Below are 17,801 nucleotides of genomic sequence, written 5' to 3' on the forward strand. Positions count from 1 at the left end.
AATTGAAGAGTTGTGAGCCGGTGGATTGGAAGGCATTAGTTTTTATTTAAATTTATGTAATTTTTTAAAATGTATTTTTTTTAATTATTGTACTTTTTAAAATTTTAATAGTATTATTCAATTTTCCTGTATTTATCTCGTAAATTAAATTCCGTATGTTGCTACACTTATAAATTAAATTTAAATAATTGTTATTAGTGATGTAGATAGGCTATGTGAGGGCTATTTGATGTCCAGTTGCATGTCCAGATGATGTGGCAGGAGGATTTTAGTGCTGGATGACGTGGCAGTGGGAAGGCTATGTGAGGGCTATGGGAGGTTCTAGACCATTGTGGATGCTCTAAATACACACTTTCATCTATAAATACCCCCAATTTCACTCCCAAAAATTCACACTTTCACTACACAATTCTCATCATCATTCTCTCATCTCCATTCTCATCTTCAATCTCTCATATCCATTTTCATCTTCCTCTCACACCCTACAACACCACTATGTCCGGTAACGACGACAACCCAAGCGGCTCTCACGGTTGGAACCCCGAATGGTTCGGTTCGCAACCGTTTCCTAGTCCGGAAACGGAATATTCGGCCCCTCCTCTCACCCAAGATTCGGGCGTTCCGAGTGGCTACCGGCCATACCCAATCGACGATCAAGGTGCCTCCGATGGGCGCTACGGGTGGACACCGGAGCCTAGGCCTCGCGCCCCTTCCCAAATGCCGAATCCTCCATCTCGCGCCGGTGTCCGCACACCGTACTCACCGGCGGAGATGGAAAGATTGTTCAAGGCGTACTTGGAAATCTCCGAAGATGCGGTGGTTGGAACGAACCAATCCGGCGATCACTTTTGGTGGCGCGTCTCTAGCCGGTACAATGCACACCGGCCGCCGGGAACGATCGAGCGCAACGAGAGTATGGTGCGCAACTGCATCGGCCGAGCCAACGAAGAAATTGGCAAGTTCAACGGCTATTTCATCCAGGAGTCCCGGAATGCCGGGAGCGGCCAAAGCGAGGTCGACATCATCACCGCCTCGCTGAGCACCTACCAATCCATGAACGGTAAGTCGTTCAAATATCTTAACGTTTGGCAGGAGACGCGGACGCACCCGAAGTATAAGGGAGGCATAACATCCTCCTCTAGCGGCTCCTCCAAACGCTCACGGTCGGTAGCACTATCCGACTCCGGCTCGGAAGAAGTGGCTAGCCAACTCGCCGGAGCTAACTTGGGTAGCCCCGATGCCGGACCAAGCGGTTCCCGACGCCGACCGCAAGGTAGGAAGAAGGCGGCGGCCGAACGACGTCGCGCCGCGACTCCATCTGCCCCTGCTCCCGAACCCGCACCCTATGTTCCACCTCCACCCCCGAACAACTCGTTGTGGGCCCTTTTGGCCCAACTCAATATGGCCGATAGGTCAACTATGACCCCCACGCAACTTCAAACGCACGAGTCCATGATATTGGGTCTCCAAAAACAATTGGGGTTGGTGCCGCCGGATGCGTAGTCTTCCTCGGGTTATATTAGCCAATAATTATGTAATTTTTAATTTTTAGGAGTTTAATTATGTAATTTTTAATTTTTAGTATTTTAATTATGTAATTTTTAATTTTTAGGATTTTAATTATGTCTTTTTATTTTATTTGTAATTTGTAATTTTTATTGTGGTTTTTTTAATGAATTTTAGTATTATGAAAATGTTGTTGTGTAATTGAATTTTATATTAATTGTGCTCGTCCTTGCGGAAGAGCACAGTTGTGGGTGTTGTGCTCTTGCCAGAGAGCAGGCATGAATAGTACCGCCCGGGCCCACAACCGTGCCGCTGGCAAGAGCACGGTTGTGGATGCTCTAAGTAGTCTTTGATCAGTAAACGTGCCGAAGTCAAAGACAGACACGTGTGCTCTACCCCCAATCGCTTTCATTCGAGAAAGCTCTGCTCACCAGAAAAAAGAAAAGAAAATTGTGATAAAATTGAATTATTGAACCCCCAATCCATGCCGCAGCCATGAGCGCTCTCATTCGCAAGGTTTGGGAATCCATGGCCCACCGATCCGCCTCCAAATCCAGCCCCAATTCGGCCTCAGACTACGACCAGCTTATGCATATGCAGTCGTCCTCCACCGGCGACTTCGACCGGATTCCAATCGACATCTTCATGCAAATTCTCAGAATTCTAGGGCCGAAGGAGTCAGCGCGGCTCAGAGCAGTCTGCAATTCCTGGAAATTCCTGGTGTCGGATAATCGCTTGTGGATTTATTTCCTGCAGCATCAGCCCGATCCTTGGGACTCTGTTTTCTTCGTGGAGACTCACCTGCGATCGGGCTATCCTCTGCAGTAAGAATCTTACTATCCTCGTTCAATAGGAACTTGAAATTGAACCTATCAAACTTGTTTTCTTGATTTGCAGAGTGTTTCCTGCTCAGATGCATGACCTATCATTTATGTATATTTATGCTCAGCGCGTTGAGGTTTCCGGAGCTCTTATAATTGATGGTACCTTCATGTATTCCCTCACTCGAATGCGTTTTTTCAGTCCTCATTTACTCACACTACTATAATTATGAAAAAATTCCCTTATATTTATGCATAATTTATTGATATAGGGGGTTCTGGTTATTGTAAATATGGATGGAGCAAGTATTCTTCTCCATCGGGGCGATCAGCAACTTTTTTAGTAAGATTTCTTGTCCTTGGGAATACATGCCTGCTTCCACCTTCACTTCCCTCTCAAATCTTGCTAATTTTGTAGGAATTTGGAAATATTGAGTCTCCAATGCCTTCTAGACTTCGACATTTTTTTTCAACAATTTGCAACAGGTTTTCTACTCATTTTATATTTGCAAACAGGATGTAGGTTATTGTATATTTTTCCTTCCTGTTAACTATATATAGTTTATTGCATACAGGATGCAGGTGAAAACATCAACACAACCAATTGTTGTATCAATACCCCTTTGCCATTGTGATGGTTAGATTCATAATACGCGTGTATTGACATTTGTACTTTTATTATTAGATTTCTTTCTCAGGTTTGCCCTTTTGAGTTATAAATTGCGTATGATAATATTTCGCTCCATCCTATTCCCTTGTGCTAAAAACTTTTTTAATATCTGTGTCATCTACTTTTACTTTCCAAATCATGTTCGTGTCAGATCACTCTACACGTTAAAGAAAGGTGTACAACTTAAAAAGAACTTGCAGGCTGTTTGATTTCGTTATTGAGTACCTATGTTGGAGTCCTTATGTTTTTCGTCTCTCTCTTTTCTTCTAGCTTTTCTGCTTTGGCTGGTCAGGCATTCTTCATTCGCTTGTAATATTTTTCCTTGGTCTGTCATTATAACAATCAGATACCGAGTCTGCAAAAGGTTCTAGAAGACATCTCAAGGATGCCATTTACTCGACACTGTTTGATATGAATGTTCCTGCTGTATGTGCCATCAACCAGGTATTTCTTTAATAGGTCCTCCAATGGGATACCTCTTAACATAGATATTCAACAATGATGGTTCACATTTTCATGTAAATGTGGTGGAATCTGTAGTTGTGTGTGTTTTTTGTTAGCCTCTAACTGGGTTTAAGCACATCATGGAAGTAAAATTCCCCTCAGGTATCTTTTGACCACCAATCAGCATGCTCCTTTATGGAAACACACTTATCAGGGGTAATTTATGCATATGCATGAACAAACACATGTGCTTAAGTTTTAATGCACACACACTATCTTCAGAATTGTCGCTTGTTGCATCTGAAGTTTGTAGTTAATCATGTTGTTGATGGGGTTAAGCTTCTGAAGTTGACTAGGTAAAAAAGATAGGCTTCATAATGCATAACCTCCGCCCCAGCCTGCATCACTCAACAAGTAAAAAAGGAAAAAAGGGAACTGAAAAATAAGGACATGCTAATAAAGTTATAAATTCATGACTAAAGGCTTCCAACTGCACAATAGATATCATTGCAATTGTTCTTCGTGTTGTGGAACTTTATCCAACCAAGAGTCATTCCTGAATATTTCTATGTGGGTCTGGGAGACTCTATAGGAGATTACATTCTTCTTTTTCTTCTTTTTTTGCTCTAGCTGTTCAGACAAAAGTTAAGTCCAACACTTGTTCTTGTTTTTGCAAGACACCAGTAATCCTTTTTTTTCTAAATACCTGTTGCAACAGTGAAAATGTTCATAAAGGCAAATTTTCAATGTAAAGGGTTATGTTTCATCTTTGACCAGATATCATCAAGTTTAGTATCAAGCTGTAACTTCTTCTCATCCTCAACATGCAGGCAACTCTGGCTTTGTTTGCAGCACGAAGAACATCAGGAATTCTTGTAAATGTTGGTTTCCATCAAACATCTGTTGTTCCAAGTATGTTAATTGAGTTTGTTCATTGTAGTTTTTGAAAAGTATTTGATGTCCAGTCGAGCTGCAAATTCTTTGGCCATTGTATCTAAGGCTGTAAAGTTTGAATGACCTGAAGATCTATTTGAAATGCAAAATTGTGAATCCATTTATAGGTGTTTAAATCATTGCGTAATAGATTCCAAATCAACTATGCTCATTTATTTTAGAGTGATTTTGATGTTTGAAAACCATCTTATAAGAATTAACAGAAAGTCATTTCAAATTCATCACCAAGTGCACAAATCAAAATGCTGCCTAAGACATCTTCATTTGTCAATGTCAATTGTGAACTTGTGGAAGTTGATATTTGTTGAGGTGGGACTACATATGCATTTTTGTGTTGACAGTTTTACATGGCAAGGTGATGTATAACGTTGGGGTGGAAGTTGTTGGGATGGGAGCTTTGAAACTTACAGGATACCTCCGAGATCGGATGCAACAGAATAACATACAATTTGACTCTCTGTATACTGTCCGCACATTGAAAGAGGTACTAGTCTCTCTTATGTGTTGTTAACCTCTCAAATTTTACATCCACACAACTATGGAGTTCAAGGAAATGAACATAACTGGACTCAATCCATCAGGGGAAAGTTCAACTATGGAGTTCAAGGAAATGAACAGCTGCCAAAAACACTGACTTATTCCACATCCATCTGAGGATAAATGCCCTGATACTCCTATACATACTTTTCTACTACAACTTGTACATATCAATGGTGGATGAGACTAACTAGAAGTCTAGAAAGTTATTCGATCATCCTTGGGATCTCATATACACTTGAATTTGCCCATAACTCTTTGCGCCCAGCTGCTTCTCTTTGCGCCCATAACTTGTTATCAGTACTAACCTTTAACCTCACCCGTGGAAGTGTTATCTCTTGTATCTGGCCTAGTCTTCTTGGATTTGATCTCATAACTATTGTGACATTTCTCTCCCCTACTAATATTTTTCCCATATCATTTATAAGATTGATTCTTATTGGCGTAAACCTTCCTGTATTTTTTTTTCTTGGGTTAAAATACAAAAAAAAAAGATAAACTTGACATTGTTAACTTGTTGTGATTCATATATATGACAACAGTCATCTTTTTATTGTTTGAGGTTTTCTGGGGCAGTTAATTTCTTTTCACTGCCTTTCTTGTGTATTTGGACTTGCAGAACTTGTGTTATGTTGCCCTTGACTATGAAGATGAACTATCCAAAGACACTCGAGCATCGTTTGATATTTCACCTTCCAGTTCTTTTACACTTTCAAATGAGCGCTTTCAAACAGGAGAAATACTGTTTCGGCCTCGCATGGCAGGAATGTATGTACACTTGTCTTAACAATGACTGGTTTTAGTATTATTAGATGAAACCAACTCTTGGAGTTATCTTTTTCTATCATCTATGTATGTGATTAACTCAGTGTTTTTGTAAAGGTCATCTAAGGTTTAGGAACAATCTCTGATGCTCATTCTGATGTACCTGAAGGCTTTAAATATAATTAGATGGAATTTACCAGGAAAAAACTTAATAGCTTGATCTCTCATTATCAATGTTTGGTATCTGTCTGCTGCTGTTAATATAGTAATACTATATTATTATATCTTTACAGGCAGGCAATGGGTCTGCATCAGGCGGTGGCGCTTTGCATGGATCACTGCCATGATGCCGAATTAACTGCGGATGATAATTGGTATAAAACTGTTGTCTTAGCCGGTGTCAGTGCATGTATGCCAGGATTAGCAGGTTTATATCCTTCTGCATAAACTGCGCAATTTTTTAGTTTTGGAACAGGAAATAATTAGAAATATCAGAATCCGATCACTGGTTTCTTGGAAAAATGATTTGATGGTATATTTTTGGTTTTTTTTTAATACCCCGAAGAGAAGTTTCAGTGTTTGGGTAATGGGTTTGTTTTGGGAATTCTCGAGAGTAAAAAAAAAGTTAACATGAAACTGAGAAACTGGTAAAGAAGTTGCAGTTGGAAGTCCCAAACAATCACTGATGTGATGATGGATGCTGGAAGTTTGATCTCTTTGTTGTTTCTTTTCCAGCAAGACTAGAGAAAGAACTGTACGAACTTCTGCCAACATCCTTGTCCAATGGAGTTCGGGTTTTACCTCCCCCTAATGGTGGGGATTCTGCGTGGTTTGGAGCGCAGCTCGTCAGCAATGTAAGTAATATCTGTATTGACCAACTCTGCTACCCTTTTTCCACTGCTTGAATCATGTTTGATGTATTAGCATAGGCTGTAGTCATTGTTATTGACCACCTCACCTTTAGTACTTAAATTGGATACGATTACTATAGGAAGTGGTATGCTCTTCTCTGCTCTCCTAAAAATCACTTAAATCGATTCGTTGTTACTCATATGCCTTAGATGCAGGGTTTTATAATCATTTTCTCTTGGTTACAGTTGAGCACATTTAACACATCTTGGTGCATGACTAGAAAGCAATTCCGGCAACGGTCCAAGCGGAAGGTGTTGTGGTGAACTGCCTTCACAATTTCTTCAAGGTTAGACGATGTTTCCGTGAATAAGATATCTTGTGCATGAAAATGATTATGGTGAGAACACAAAATAAATTAAAGGAAACACTTCCTATTCCCTATTATCAGTCAGTTTGTCCATTTGTTGAGATATACTTCAAATTCTCACACTCGCCACAGATAAATGTATAAATAAGTATATACATAGGGATGTATTAATATGACAACCCTCTTTATTGTAACACCATCTCAATCTGCCATGTGGCAGCCCATTTTAATTAAATTAGAATATAAAAAAACGCTGAAGGCCAAAATTGGTATTTTTTTATTTTTAGTATGTTACTAGATTGCAGTGACTATTGATTCTTCTCCAAATCGGTTCTTTTGACACTTTGTTGAGGAATTATCCATGTATCGCTCTCGATTCTTCTCCAAATACTCCAAAACTTCTTCCCAAACTTCATCCTTGCATCATATCTTATCTCTTTCGCATCAAATTGTGTTGATTGATTTCAAGTGTTGGCGGCGGGCGGTGGAAAGTAATAGAATAGACATCTTATATAGGTTTTGATTGATAAAAGAAATCTTCAATTGGTATCAAATCTTAGAAAACAAAAAAAGTGAATGCATGGTATAATAATTTTTGCACTGCAGCAACCATAATGGCGGTAGGCAAGAATGGAGATAAGCAATTTGTTGTAGGTTGTACATCTCGTGCTTGAAATTTTGAGAATTCTGAAAATAAGAAATTTGTTCAAAGTTCTTTTACATCTCACATTCACAATTCTAGAAGAAGCAAGAAATAAAAAATTGATCGTGTGTTGTCAAATATTAACATGATGGAGACAGAACGAGTGAATGATATTTGGAGAAAATGAAAATGTCGCTTACTAAGTTATTAGTAATTCTTGGCAATTGAGACCACCTCCTATTTTTTGACATTTTGAAATGCGACATTATGAATTAATTTGGGGTGAAAATCAATGCTTTTGAAATAATGTGTTGTAAGTTGTAACTGTGAATTAATTACACATAGGTGATTTTATTTGCAATACATATAATTTACAAAATGTGCCAGTTTTTGCTATCATTATCACATTTGATGTGTCCAAATTGTTCACCAACCCTTTCTTTTCAGCATACGCCATTTTTTACAACAAACCAAATCTAACTGCATGCGAACTTAGATGATGCAATTATTTTCTATAAAAAATACTCTCTCACCGTCCCATTAAATATGAAACATTCTCTTTTGCATCATGTCATTTATATAGTGTTGTTTTGTCAATCAATGAAGAGAGAAAAAATAGAGATGATTTTGTGGATACTGAGGCCCCTTCCATTTGCTGGTAATGATAAGAGTATAGCTCAATTACACTACAAAATCAAGGAACAATACCCTTCTTGTTTAAGAGATTAGCCATGCATATATTCCATTGACTAAAATACATATATTCAACACAAAAAGAGGATAGAATTGAGAAATGGCGAAATAGATTAATGGAGAGTAGAGATGGATTCTTCGTTGGAGAAGAAATCTCTTTGCCTTACGAGAGAACATCCTTGCAATTGTGAATCTCTTAAGTTTCAAGGAAAACAACAGAGATTTGAGAGTGTGGCCCAACGAAAATTCAAATTCCTTTTCGGCTTCTAACTTTGTTATGCAGGTTACCAAGCTTATGGAGAGCGTGAATCCTTTGAGTAAGCAGGGGGCGACTTGCATGGACGAACCTCACCCCTCCAAGGGCACAACTTCATATATGTGATTCATTCTTCAAGGAAGAGAGAGAGGCTTTTCAGGTACATAGTCGAAGATGATCATTGTATGCTTTATGCAAGGATGATTAGGTGTTGAAACCATTGAGCACATTTTCTTTTGTTCCAAGTTCAGTGGCATCTTTTGTGTTTTTTTTTTAATCCACTTGTCTACCCAAGGAACCGAGAATGTGCTTTCTTTCTTGGATGGAGGCTCCCTTTCGGCAGTTTGATAAAAGACAATGTGGATGTCCATGTTCTATGTTGTCTCGTGGTCTATTTGGGATATAAAACACAAGGTCGTGTTTCGTGATTTCAAGCCTAATAGGGAATTCGAGAAGAAGAGGCTCTTATGCCAGCTTGGTTTGTGGATTACGTGGATGGATAACCTACATAACATTAGAGGATGATCGGAACCAAAAAGTGAACGGAAAGGGAATCTCATTTTCTCAAAGAATGTAGCACGTAGTGGAACAACACAGATAGCTAGACGCCTAGACTACTATGTCCACACGGGGTTGTTTTTGCATTTTGGTTAGTATTTGAAGGACTAAACACAGTTAGTGCCATCCACATTTGATTCTCCAATCAACACTTGCACTAATAAATCATCAATTCGGTGAATTAGGCAAAAACAACTACCTTCGGCCCAAATTTTATTACAACATATTGGATTCTATTGAAGATAAAGAAAGTTGTAGCTAGAATGCATATTTAATTCTTAAGAAAGAAGCTAAAACGTAACATTTAAAAAGTGTGAGAATTGACATATTGCAACTAAATAGGATAAGGTTGCTAATTCTTAAAAACTCAGTTGGCAAAACATAACATATTTCTCCACATTCCTAATCTATTTACTCTTGAAACCATTCATAAATAACAAAATTTCCAAAAAAAAATATGGAAGAACTAAGGAAAAGAGAATGAAAAAACTACTACATTTTATAAGCTTGAATGATCCGAATCTGTCAGCTAAAACAAAAGAACATAATTCCAACCCAGCATAGAAAGCAAGAGAGAGGCAAATAGGATCAATTACAAGTTAATTTGAGTTGAATTCAATAGGCAGTGGTTTTAGATGAATCCTACTAATAGTGAAGGGGTTCCAATAAGGACAACTAATCCTTTTCTTGGCTTTTCCAACTTATCATAACGATTCCTTGGGGTATACATACAATTAATATTATATCTTCTAAGAAAAATAATCCTAGTTATGTATGTATGATACGAGGTTAAATACAAAATCAATAAAAGTAAATGATAGAAAAAAAATATTATTAGTAGGAACAAAAAATTAGAAATATAAACTTGTCATAAATACATAGAGAGGATGGACTAAATGAAAAAAAGTAGGAATATTTCAAAACAATTTAATGAAAATACATTAAGATTCGATGCTTGTGAATTAGAAACATTGTTACTGAATTTCAGCTTAAAGAATATATTAATGCAAAGCTAAAATACTTAATGCTGTAGTAAGTAGCTTTCTATTCTGCCCTGACCATGAGGGACTGATTCGGCACTCTCTTAATTTCCACAAACGTTGAGAAGTCCTTGTCCATTGGTTGTTTCCATGGTTCGCCGTCCATTTGTAGGTACGACTTCTTCCATTCTCCTCCTCTGAGCTCGAATCGGATATCTGAAGCCTGGAGCAGTATCAAAACCAACAACATCATTTATCCATGATTCTAGGTGATGGCCTAAAGACTGCAGAAAACTGTTTTTTTACTTTTCGAACGGATTAAATACGAGGGTAGAAAACAGAAAAACTTCTAGTGAGGTCCCGTCCCCACACCCCAACAGTAGTTGCTAGCCATTTGGTGGAACAAATGAAAAACAATCATGCTATGCTCTATCATGACTGGTATTAAAAATGAGCTATTTTCATTGACCCACAAACAAGATAATTTAGTTATTTTCGTTCAACCTGGCTGGAAAAACGGTAAACTACCTGTGCTATGTGTTTGGCGGATATTACTTCAGCCATAACCATCGAAGCATGCCATCCATGTTTAAGACCAAAAATTTCCAAACAACCATCATCTGGGTGAGCCTGAACAAACCCCCTCTGGCAAAACAAAGAGGAGGAAGAATGAGAAAAGGAGGAGAAAAAAATTAATAAAATTTACATTTGAAAGTGAAGCTTTCAAGGAATAGTGTGACATTTAATAGCACGAAATGCGCCCTCTAAAAAGTAAAAAGTGGCCCACAAAATATTTCCGTTTTTAATGTGAAGAATGAAACCATGAAGCGCCATTGAAAGCTGGCCGTAGGGCGAAAAAATTAAATATAACACCCCAGTAAACGAAACAAATCAGACTGCATTTGTTCAAGAATAGTAATGATTTGACGGTAAATACCTAAAACCAGGCTTGGCCTTTACTTTAGAAAACACATTTCTAGAAAAATGTTGTGAATATAAAACTAATCCTGCACTCAAGCAAGCCATAATATGTACTTTTCTTGATCACGAAACAGAAATGAATAATGGTATTTTCATAAACAGCTGAAGTTAAAAGCTGTGGATTATTTAAGTACCTTCTCTAGATAATCTGGCTTTAGCTTGCCCCATGGATTTCTTCCACTTCCATAGCTAGGAAGATTAAGAACAACTATAGATCTCACGCTGGAAGATCCATCAGAGTTCGGTTAGCTATGGCATAATGTAACCTAATCGTATCTAGAGTAAAATAATTATAAAATGGCATAGGACACTCCTATCAAGATTATCCAACTTAATTTGTTTTAAGTACCAAAGATAATGCCAACCTTGATGGGACTGGGATTTGCTCCCATTTCGAATGATTCAGCTTCTTTATGTGAATCCTCAATATGTTCTTCAAAGACCTGGGCAATAATGTGAAAAGCATATTGAATAATGACACCTTTATTGAACAACTTTATTGAAAGATTGAACTAAGCAACGTGAAGGTTACTCGAAAAAGAAAGCCAGAAGCTAACTTGTAAACATATTATAATAAAGTTGTTCATGCAATGAAAACCACTGCTGATAAAGAGCTCAGATCACATTTCAGTGATAAAGAAACACCTTGTGCAAGACTGACAATCTTGTAGTTAGCTGGTTAGGCATGGTCGATACAGTGACAAATCACGAGATATTCAAAGAGGGACTCAAGAAGTAACGTTTGGTCAGTTACAAGAATGTCACACAAAACCAACCTTAAACCTGGATAACTGCTGCATGGTGTGCAGAACCACCCCTGCTGGCAACTGTATCCAGAGTATATCATCTGCATTAGGGATGCACAATTAAGAATTATGAAAGATATAATCTTTGCAAAAACAAATCATGGGTAATTGTATAAAGCAGCGAATGTTGCACAATATATGTGGATTTAATTAAACGTGTGAATTAACTCAAAGACTTGGGTGCTAAACTTATAGTTGTGGTTGATTGGTGTATATTCCATGTAAAATATGAACTTAAAATAATGAGATTAGCAATTATTAGGATTATAATTGTTTTGGATCTGGTATTCAACCAATATATGCATTCAGAATCATTTATTTCCAGATTGTTAATAATAAGCGAAAAAATCAAGAACTATAGAAATTATGCATGGTTTCATTAGCAAATGTTTAGCCAATATTTCATGCATCCTGTGGATCAAAATCAGTGTTAGGAAATGGAAGAATGGTCTTACCTTATTAGAAATGGGACCTTGAGCAAGGTAAGGTTTTTCATTGCGTAAATGATGGAAACCATATGCAACTTGGGCATCCATACCTTCATAACACATGTAGTATTTAGTCAGAGTGATAGTAATAAACATATTAAAGAGAAAGTTTAGCATTCAAATACAAACCTATGCTGAAATAATTATAAAATACTCCTTGATAGCAAGAAACCTTCTCTGGAAGCTCCCCTTCAACTTCCAATTCCTGCATAATCAACATGTAATTTATATTAAAGATAACATTGAAACAGATCCATAAACAAGAAAAAGGTACATGTGAGTAAGTGACAAGTCTAGCAATGAATATTCCATACGAATGATGCATTAAAACTAAAATGTAAGGGGAAACTTACTATAAAAAAAGAGATCACAGCTTAAGAACATTTTCTATATCAGTTATGCGAATAGTTTACCAAATTTGAGGAACGGGTTGGCTATTAAGGGTCACTCTTGCAAGATTAGCAAGCAATAATTAAACAATGACATATCCAAAGAAAGAGGCACGAGTAGAAAATTATAAGCCCCACAGATTGAGTGAAAATGAATAGATACTCCAGATTAGAAGTAAAGAGTAGTCAGCCACTAACCTGATCAGGAGGTGTTTCTTCTGCTTCCTTCAGAGAATAAGGTAGCTCCAATTTTTCCCCAGCTGGCATTGATATTAAGACCTGCCAACTGTACATTAATGTGCATGTCATTAATAAGAAGAAAATAACATCAATATCTACAAGAAATAAGCAGATCCTGCGGAATGAATAGCATCTTGTTGATTCATTAAATATACATCGTCGCCAACTGTGTCAGTGCTTTATTTTACATCTCAGTTTCCTGGTTTGAATTATTTTTTGTTTTGTTTTACAATTTGCATTTCTTCAGATATTGCTCAAAAATCCATATCCCATGAATCAAATATATGTAAAATATGTTCTGCAGAGCTAATCTAGACAGAAATCTTCATATTAATCTTCAAGTTGCATTTCTAGACCAACCAATAAATAAATAGTAGTAATCAGATGAATGCCAATATAGAATGGATAAGTGAAGCCTTTTTGCTTTCTCTAACTGTGACCTACTCAATCCATCCCTCTCCTGAGTCCTGACTAAATCTATGAAGTCAAAGGAGCGCAGGCACACACATACAAACATTTAAAGCATCAAACTCCATATAAGCGCCACCCCCATGATATGAAAGATCATTGAAGTTAACAAACTAAGAGAACACCTGTCAAGACGAGCAGTAGGACCACGGGCGACCTTTTCAAGAGTACTTTTAACAGATGATTTCCAATTAAAAGGGAACGAGCCTCCCTGCAAAATGAAATTTTGAAGATTTATAAGGACTTGTAGGAGACTAGCTTGGTAGAAACGAAATGTGAACATGGACATATACAATAGCATACCCAACCAAAACTCCTTGATAAGTCATTTCCAGTACCAAGTGGAATAACTCCAGTTGGTGGAATAGGAAGCCTGCCCTGTCTGTTGAGCTCCTCAAGGCATCCTAGAACCCAGCCAACAGTGCCATCACCTCCTGCTACCTGTATATATCAAGGTCTTATATCTATGATGATAATTGATATCTGAGGAACGATGAGCAGTAATTTGAAGCATGGAAAGTTAGCAAAACATTCATACCACAATCTTAAGTTTCTCACGGGTTGCTTTTGCGCAATTGTCTCCAAGATTAGCAAAATTCTCCAAGCAAGACAATCCATACTGAACAAATTCATGAGGCTTCACCTCTGAAAGGTCAAAAACCTGATGCGATTTAACAGGAACAAAAGCATTGAGAAGTAGAATTAGACAATTAGTTGCTCTAATTTAAATAGGATGGGTACCAAAATAAAAACTTTGCAGAGAAATTAACTATTCTGCCATTTACCATTACTGCCATATGATACTGTGACAATGTTTTTGTTGAGGGGATAATATATGAATGTTGATATGGTAACTATTCAAATTTTTACTGTTAATTGAAAGAATATAACCATTCTGCCCTGTACTACACTGCCATATGATAACTGTAACAATGTTTTTGTTGAATGGGATACTATAACAATGTTGATATGGTGACAATTCATATTTTAACTATTGATTGAATTTTTGTCTACAACACCATCCAACAGCATAAAGGATTATGGATGAGATGCCAGACTGTGGCACTTAAATATATGCTTGTAAGCAATCTAGAAAGCAACCATCAAAGTAAATATATCTTATGTGCAATTCAGCATAGGATAATAATAAAAAGCAATTGTAGCCAAACCTAAATACTAAAAGCTATCCATATTAAGTAGATAGCCTACATTCAATGGATATAAATAAGTTTATCAGCATTTAAAGGAAAAATATTACTATAGTAAACTGAAGGTAAGAGGCAAGAGTTAATTGCAGCTATCAATTTCAACACCAACATTACCACGATATACTAAAGCTTAGATTGAGCACAGGTATCCAAAAGATGCTACTTTTCTACTTTGATCTGACATATAGTATTTGATAAGAACATTGAAAGATAATGACTTAAAGCATGGCATAAAAAATGAATTCACAGAAAACATGGCTAGAATAGTGACGACCTTTTCTTCAAGTCCTCAGATGAACCTTTGCAGGAAATCTCACAAGCATTTACTAAAATAGAACAACTATAGCAGTACTCTTTGAAAAATTATTGATTGCACTTCTTCAATCATTTATGGCGCTGGCATAATTGGTGGATTGAAGGGGCGCAAAATTCAATTTTAAAAAGCGATGAAAGTTTAATTGATGGTTGGAAATCTATATTGATTCAGCAAGAACAAAGGATAAGGTTGTAAGAAGTGAATTTGAGAACTGCAAAAATGGTGGAGCAGAGATGAAGTTGTGGAACATAGATGGAGCTAAAATAGATAATAGAAGTGTGGGAGAAAGGTACACAAATAAAAATGTGGAACAGAGAACACAGACGTGCGGAGAGAGGAAATATACGGCTGAAAATTTAGAGACTAGGTCCCATATTCTGAAAAGGTCAGCGAATTGAAGCCTAGATAGGCCAGCGAATTGAAGCCTAGATTAAACATCAGCGAAATTAATCCTTTTTTTCGAAATTTCTCATTTATGCCCGACCAGAAACTCAAAGATTACATATTTTTATAAGGGAAATTTATTGCTTTACCTATTTCTGAAATAAAAACCTCATTGGAGTTTTGGATTTAAATTGTAAAGTGAAAAAAGAAAAGGAATATGTAAAAAAAAACAGAATCCAAATTTCATTAGTCGCATTTCCTGATGTGAAATCGTTGCATGATTAAAGACAATTTACTTGCGCCAAAAAATTCAAAAATACGAAAATTGGTTTATTTCATTGTAAAAAGCTTCTCTTGTAACCTTTAAGAAGAAGCGACAAATAACAAATTAAAATAGAAGAAAAGGAGGATGGAGACGGATAAAATAGGACACTCAAAAATGCATTCACACAAAATCAAACAAAACATAGAATTATAATTCTAATTAGAATTAGAATTAAAAAATATAATAATTGAGAATAAAGGAAGTGAATTAATTAATACTCTCACTTATTTCCTTTTTGGGCGTCCCAAGTTACTTGCACTCTTTCCATTTTTAGTAAAAAATTTCACATACATCGGTCATTTTTGACTTTCCTATACACTCATTCCTTAATCTCCGAGCCAAAAAGAAAATGAGCGAGTAGCCCGGGACGGAGGGAGGAATATAATTGAGCGTATCTAGTCCAGATATTAAGGGTCACACGCGTAACAAACAGCAGTGAAACTTGTACCTGTTCCTCGCCCATTAATTCCTGCAGTCGGGCCTTGAGTTTGGGGCCGTGGCGGCCGCCGCTCTTGGAATTGATGAACACCACAATCGGCCATTCCACGGGGTGCTGGCCTTGGCCTACCTCGAAGAGCTGGACGGCGGAGGCGTCCTTGGCGCGGATCGCGTCGGCCATGGCGCGGCGGAGGTACTCCGGGAAGGTGATTTTGTTCTGGAGGTGTTCCTTGTTGACGCGGACGCCGGAGAGCGAGAAGGCGCGGAGGGAGTCGATGAGCGACGACCGGCCCGAAGGCGATAACCGGGGAGGAGCCATCCTCAGTCAATTTACGATTCTACCCTTGGCTCTGGTGTGGCAAATGTCGGCACGGTTTGAAATTGAACCAGTTTCCTTCCTCACTCCCTATGGCCTATCCCCTCTCACTCTCTCTCAAACCTCTCCAATCTACACTCAATATGTGTAAAAAACAAATCTACGCGGAGACCTTACGCGCTACCCATTTTCTTTAACTCCTCATTAATTTTATATATATACACACACGCAATATTATTAATTTCGCTTTCAATAATCGAATTACTTTTAAGAGTATTTGCTGTAAATTACCAATTTTTCGAAAACAAATATAAATTGGCATATTAGACCGAATGACACGAGAATTAGCGCATAATTTAGTTGGGACGAAGGGAGTGTATGATTATCATAGCTTCGTATGGAAATGTTAAATATAATATTGATTATTGAATTGATAAAATAAATATATAAATATTCAAGTGCGGGCTTGGGGGTTTAGCGAGGGTCGTGAAGAATTAAATGAGGAACACCAAACTGACATAAATGCCATGTTTTCAAATTAACACCGAATGAGCCCTAAGGATTTTTTCTTTTCCTCAAATATACCATAGCGGTAGGGGTTTAGACAGATTCTCAACATGTCAGATATCAAAACAAGGGGCTGTATGCTTGTGTTTCACATAATTATTTTATGTAAGTTCTTAATGAAAGGTTTTTAATAAAATTATGTGGTATTTTTTTATAAATAAAAATTCTCAAATTTAAAAAGGAGGTGAGCAAAGAATAAAAAAAATAAAAGTAACCAATCAAACAGCTAGAGCATAATCTAACCAAAAATCAAAATAAGAAAGCCAATAGGAAGTCCCAACAAAAACCCCACTAAATGAACTATCAAAATAACACCAACACGAATTGCTTGAAGTGGTATGAAATGACTTTTTTTATTTACTTTTTGATTATATAAATGGAGAAATTTAAGGTCTTCTTGTAATGATTATAAGACCCTAGGTTTTAAAAACCTAGTGGTCTAAAATTTGTATCGTGTAATTTTTGTTTTTATTAATTAAATAAATAAAGATAAAAAACTACCAAATTAGGATTTTGGATGAAAATGTTAATATAGTATTTTGAAAATATCTACACAATGCTTTGAGAATGTCAACACATTGCTTATGTCAACATATTGCTTATGTCAACACATTGATTTACGATTGTCATTCTACATGTATTATATTGACATATTTTATATACTATGTTGACATCAGAACATATGCAAGTGAGATCTCGTTAGAATCCTTATGAAATTATCTTTAATTTGATATATGTTGTGCGAAAAAATAATTTAAATCGAAAAAGTTATATGCATTTTAAAGTTATGTGATATTTTCCAAAAGTTAGTTACAACTAATTTGTTGTA

At 36.9% G+C, this 17,801-nt stretch overlaps 2 protein-coding genes across 5 annotated transcripts; one reads left to right on the plus strand and one right to left on the minus strand.

Moving 5' to 3' along the window:
- Positions 1 to 1,964: 1,964 nt before the first annotated feature.
- On the plus strand, positions 1,965 to 9,258 carry LOC121751129 (actin-related protein 8-like). Of its 3 annotated transcripts, XR_006040002.1 has the most exons (14): positions 1,965 to 2,330; positions 2,404 to 2,489; positions 2,600 to 2,670; positions 2,746 to 2,813; positions 2,903 to 2,964; positions 3,344 to 3,441; positions 4,272 to 4,353; positions 4,737 to 4,879; positions 5,552 to 5,700; positions 5,991 to 6,124; positions 6,433 to 6,551; positions 6,795 to 6,895; positions 8,536 to 8,668; positions 8,804 to 9,258. XR_006040002.1 is itself a non-coding variant. In XM_042145843.1 (13 exons), exons 1-12 carry the CDS (start codon positions 2,002 to 2,004, stop codon positions 6,870 to 6,872), a joined length of 1,419 nt encoding a protein of 472 aa, XP_042001777.1. In that variant the 5' UTR covers positions 1,965 to 2,001; the 3' UTR covers positions 6,873 to 6,895; positions 8,536 to 9,258. The 3 variants fall into 3 exon arrangements, 2 of the variants coding, with proteins under 2 accessions (XP_042001777.1, XP_042001776.1); XM_042145843.1 differs by having other exon boundaries at positions 8,536 to 9,258; XM_042145842.1 differs by lacking the exons at positions 8,536 to 8,668; positions 8,804 to 9,258 and having other exon boundaries at positions 6,795 to 7,196.
- A 613-nt stretch (positions 9,259 to 9,871) lies between these two features.
- Positions 9,872 to 16,800, minus strand: LOC121752358 (diacylglycerol kinase 7-like). Of its 2 annotated transcripts, none has more exons than XM_042147381.1 (12): positions 16,100 to 16,800; positions 13,957 to 14,079; positions 13,722 to 13,859; positions 13,544 to 13,629; positions 12,909 to 12,996; positions 12,451 to 12,526; positions 12,289 to 12,371; positions 11,804 to 11,874; positions 11,393 to 11,470; positions 11,162 to 11,249; positions 10,575 to 10,691; positions 9,872 to 10,269 (listed from the first exon to the last, which is right to left on the minus strand). In XM_042147381.1, the coding sequence occupies exons 1-12, from the start codon at positions 16,406 to 16,408 to the stop codon at positions 10,111 to 10,113; spliced, it is 1,416 nt and encodes a 471-aa protein (XP_042003315.1). In that variant the 5' UTR covers positions 16,409 to 16,800; the 3' UTR covers positions 9,872 to 10,110. The 2 variants fall into 2 exon arrangements, with proteins under 2 accessions (XP_042003315.1, XP_042003316.1); XM_042147382.1 differs by lacking the exon at positions 16,100 to 16,800 and adding an exon at positions 14,901 to 14,914.
- Between the last annotated feature and the right edge of the window lie 1,001 nt (positions 16,801 to 17,801).

The sequence above is a fragment of the Salvia splendens genome, chromosome 10 (genome assembly GCF_004379255.2).
Source record: "Salvia splendens isolate huo1 chromosome 10, SspV2, whole genome shotgun sequence".
Taxonomy (NCBI): domain Eukaryota; kingdom Viridiplantae; phylum Streptophyta; class Magnoliopsida; order Lamiales; family Lamiaceae; genus Salvia; species Salvia splendens.

Excerpts from the sequence above, each read along its gene's own strand:
- LOC121751129 (XM_042145843.1), top strand. The coding sequence starts at position 2,002 with ATGAGCGCTCTCATTCGCAAGGTTTGGGAATCCATGGCCCACCGATCC. Across the intron at positions 2,814-2,902 it reads TTTTCAACAATTTGCAACAG|GATGCAGGTGAAAACATCAA; the intron begins GTTTTCTACTCA and ends TATTGCATACAG. Across the intron at positions 6,125-6,432 it reads ATGTATGCCAGGATTAGCAG|CAAGACTAGAGAAAGAACTG; the intron begins GTTTATATCCTT and ends TTTCTTTTCCAG.
- LOC121752358 (XM_042147381.1), bottom strand. The coding sequence starts at position 16,408 with ATGGCTCCTCCCCGGTTATCGCCTTCGGGCCGGTCGTCGCTCATCGAC. Across the intron at positions 14,080-16,099 it reads AATTAATGGGCGAGGAACAG|GTTTTTGACCTTTCAGAGGT; the intron begins GTACAAGTTTCA and ends AAATCGCATCAG. Across the intron at positions 13,630-13,721 it reads TATCAAGGAGTTTTGGTTGG|GGAGGCTCGTTCCCTTTTAA; the intron begins GTATGCTATTGT and ends TTCATTTTGCAG.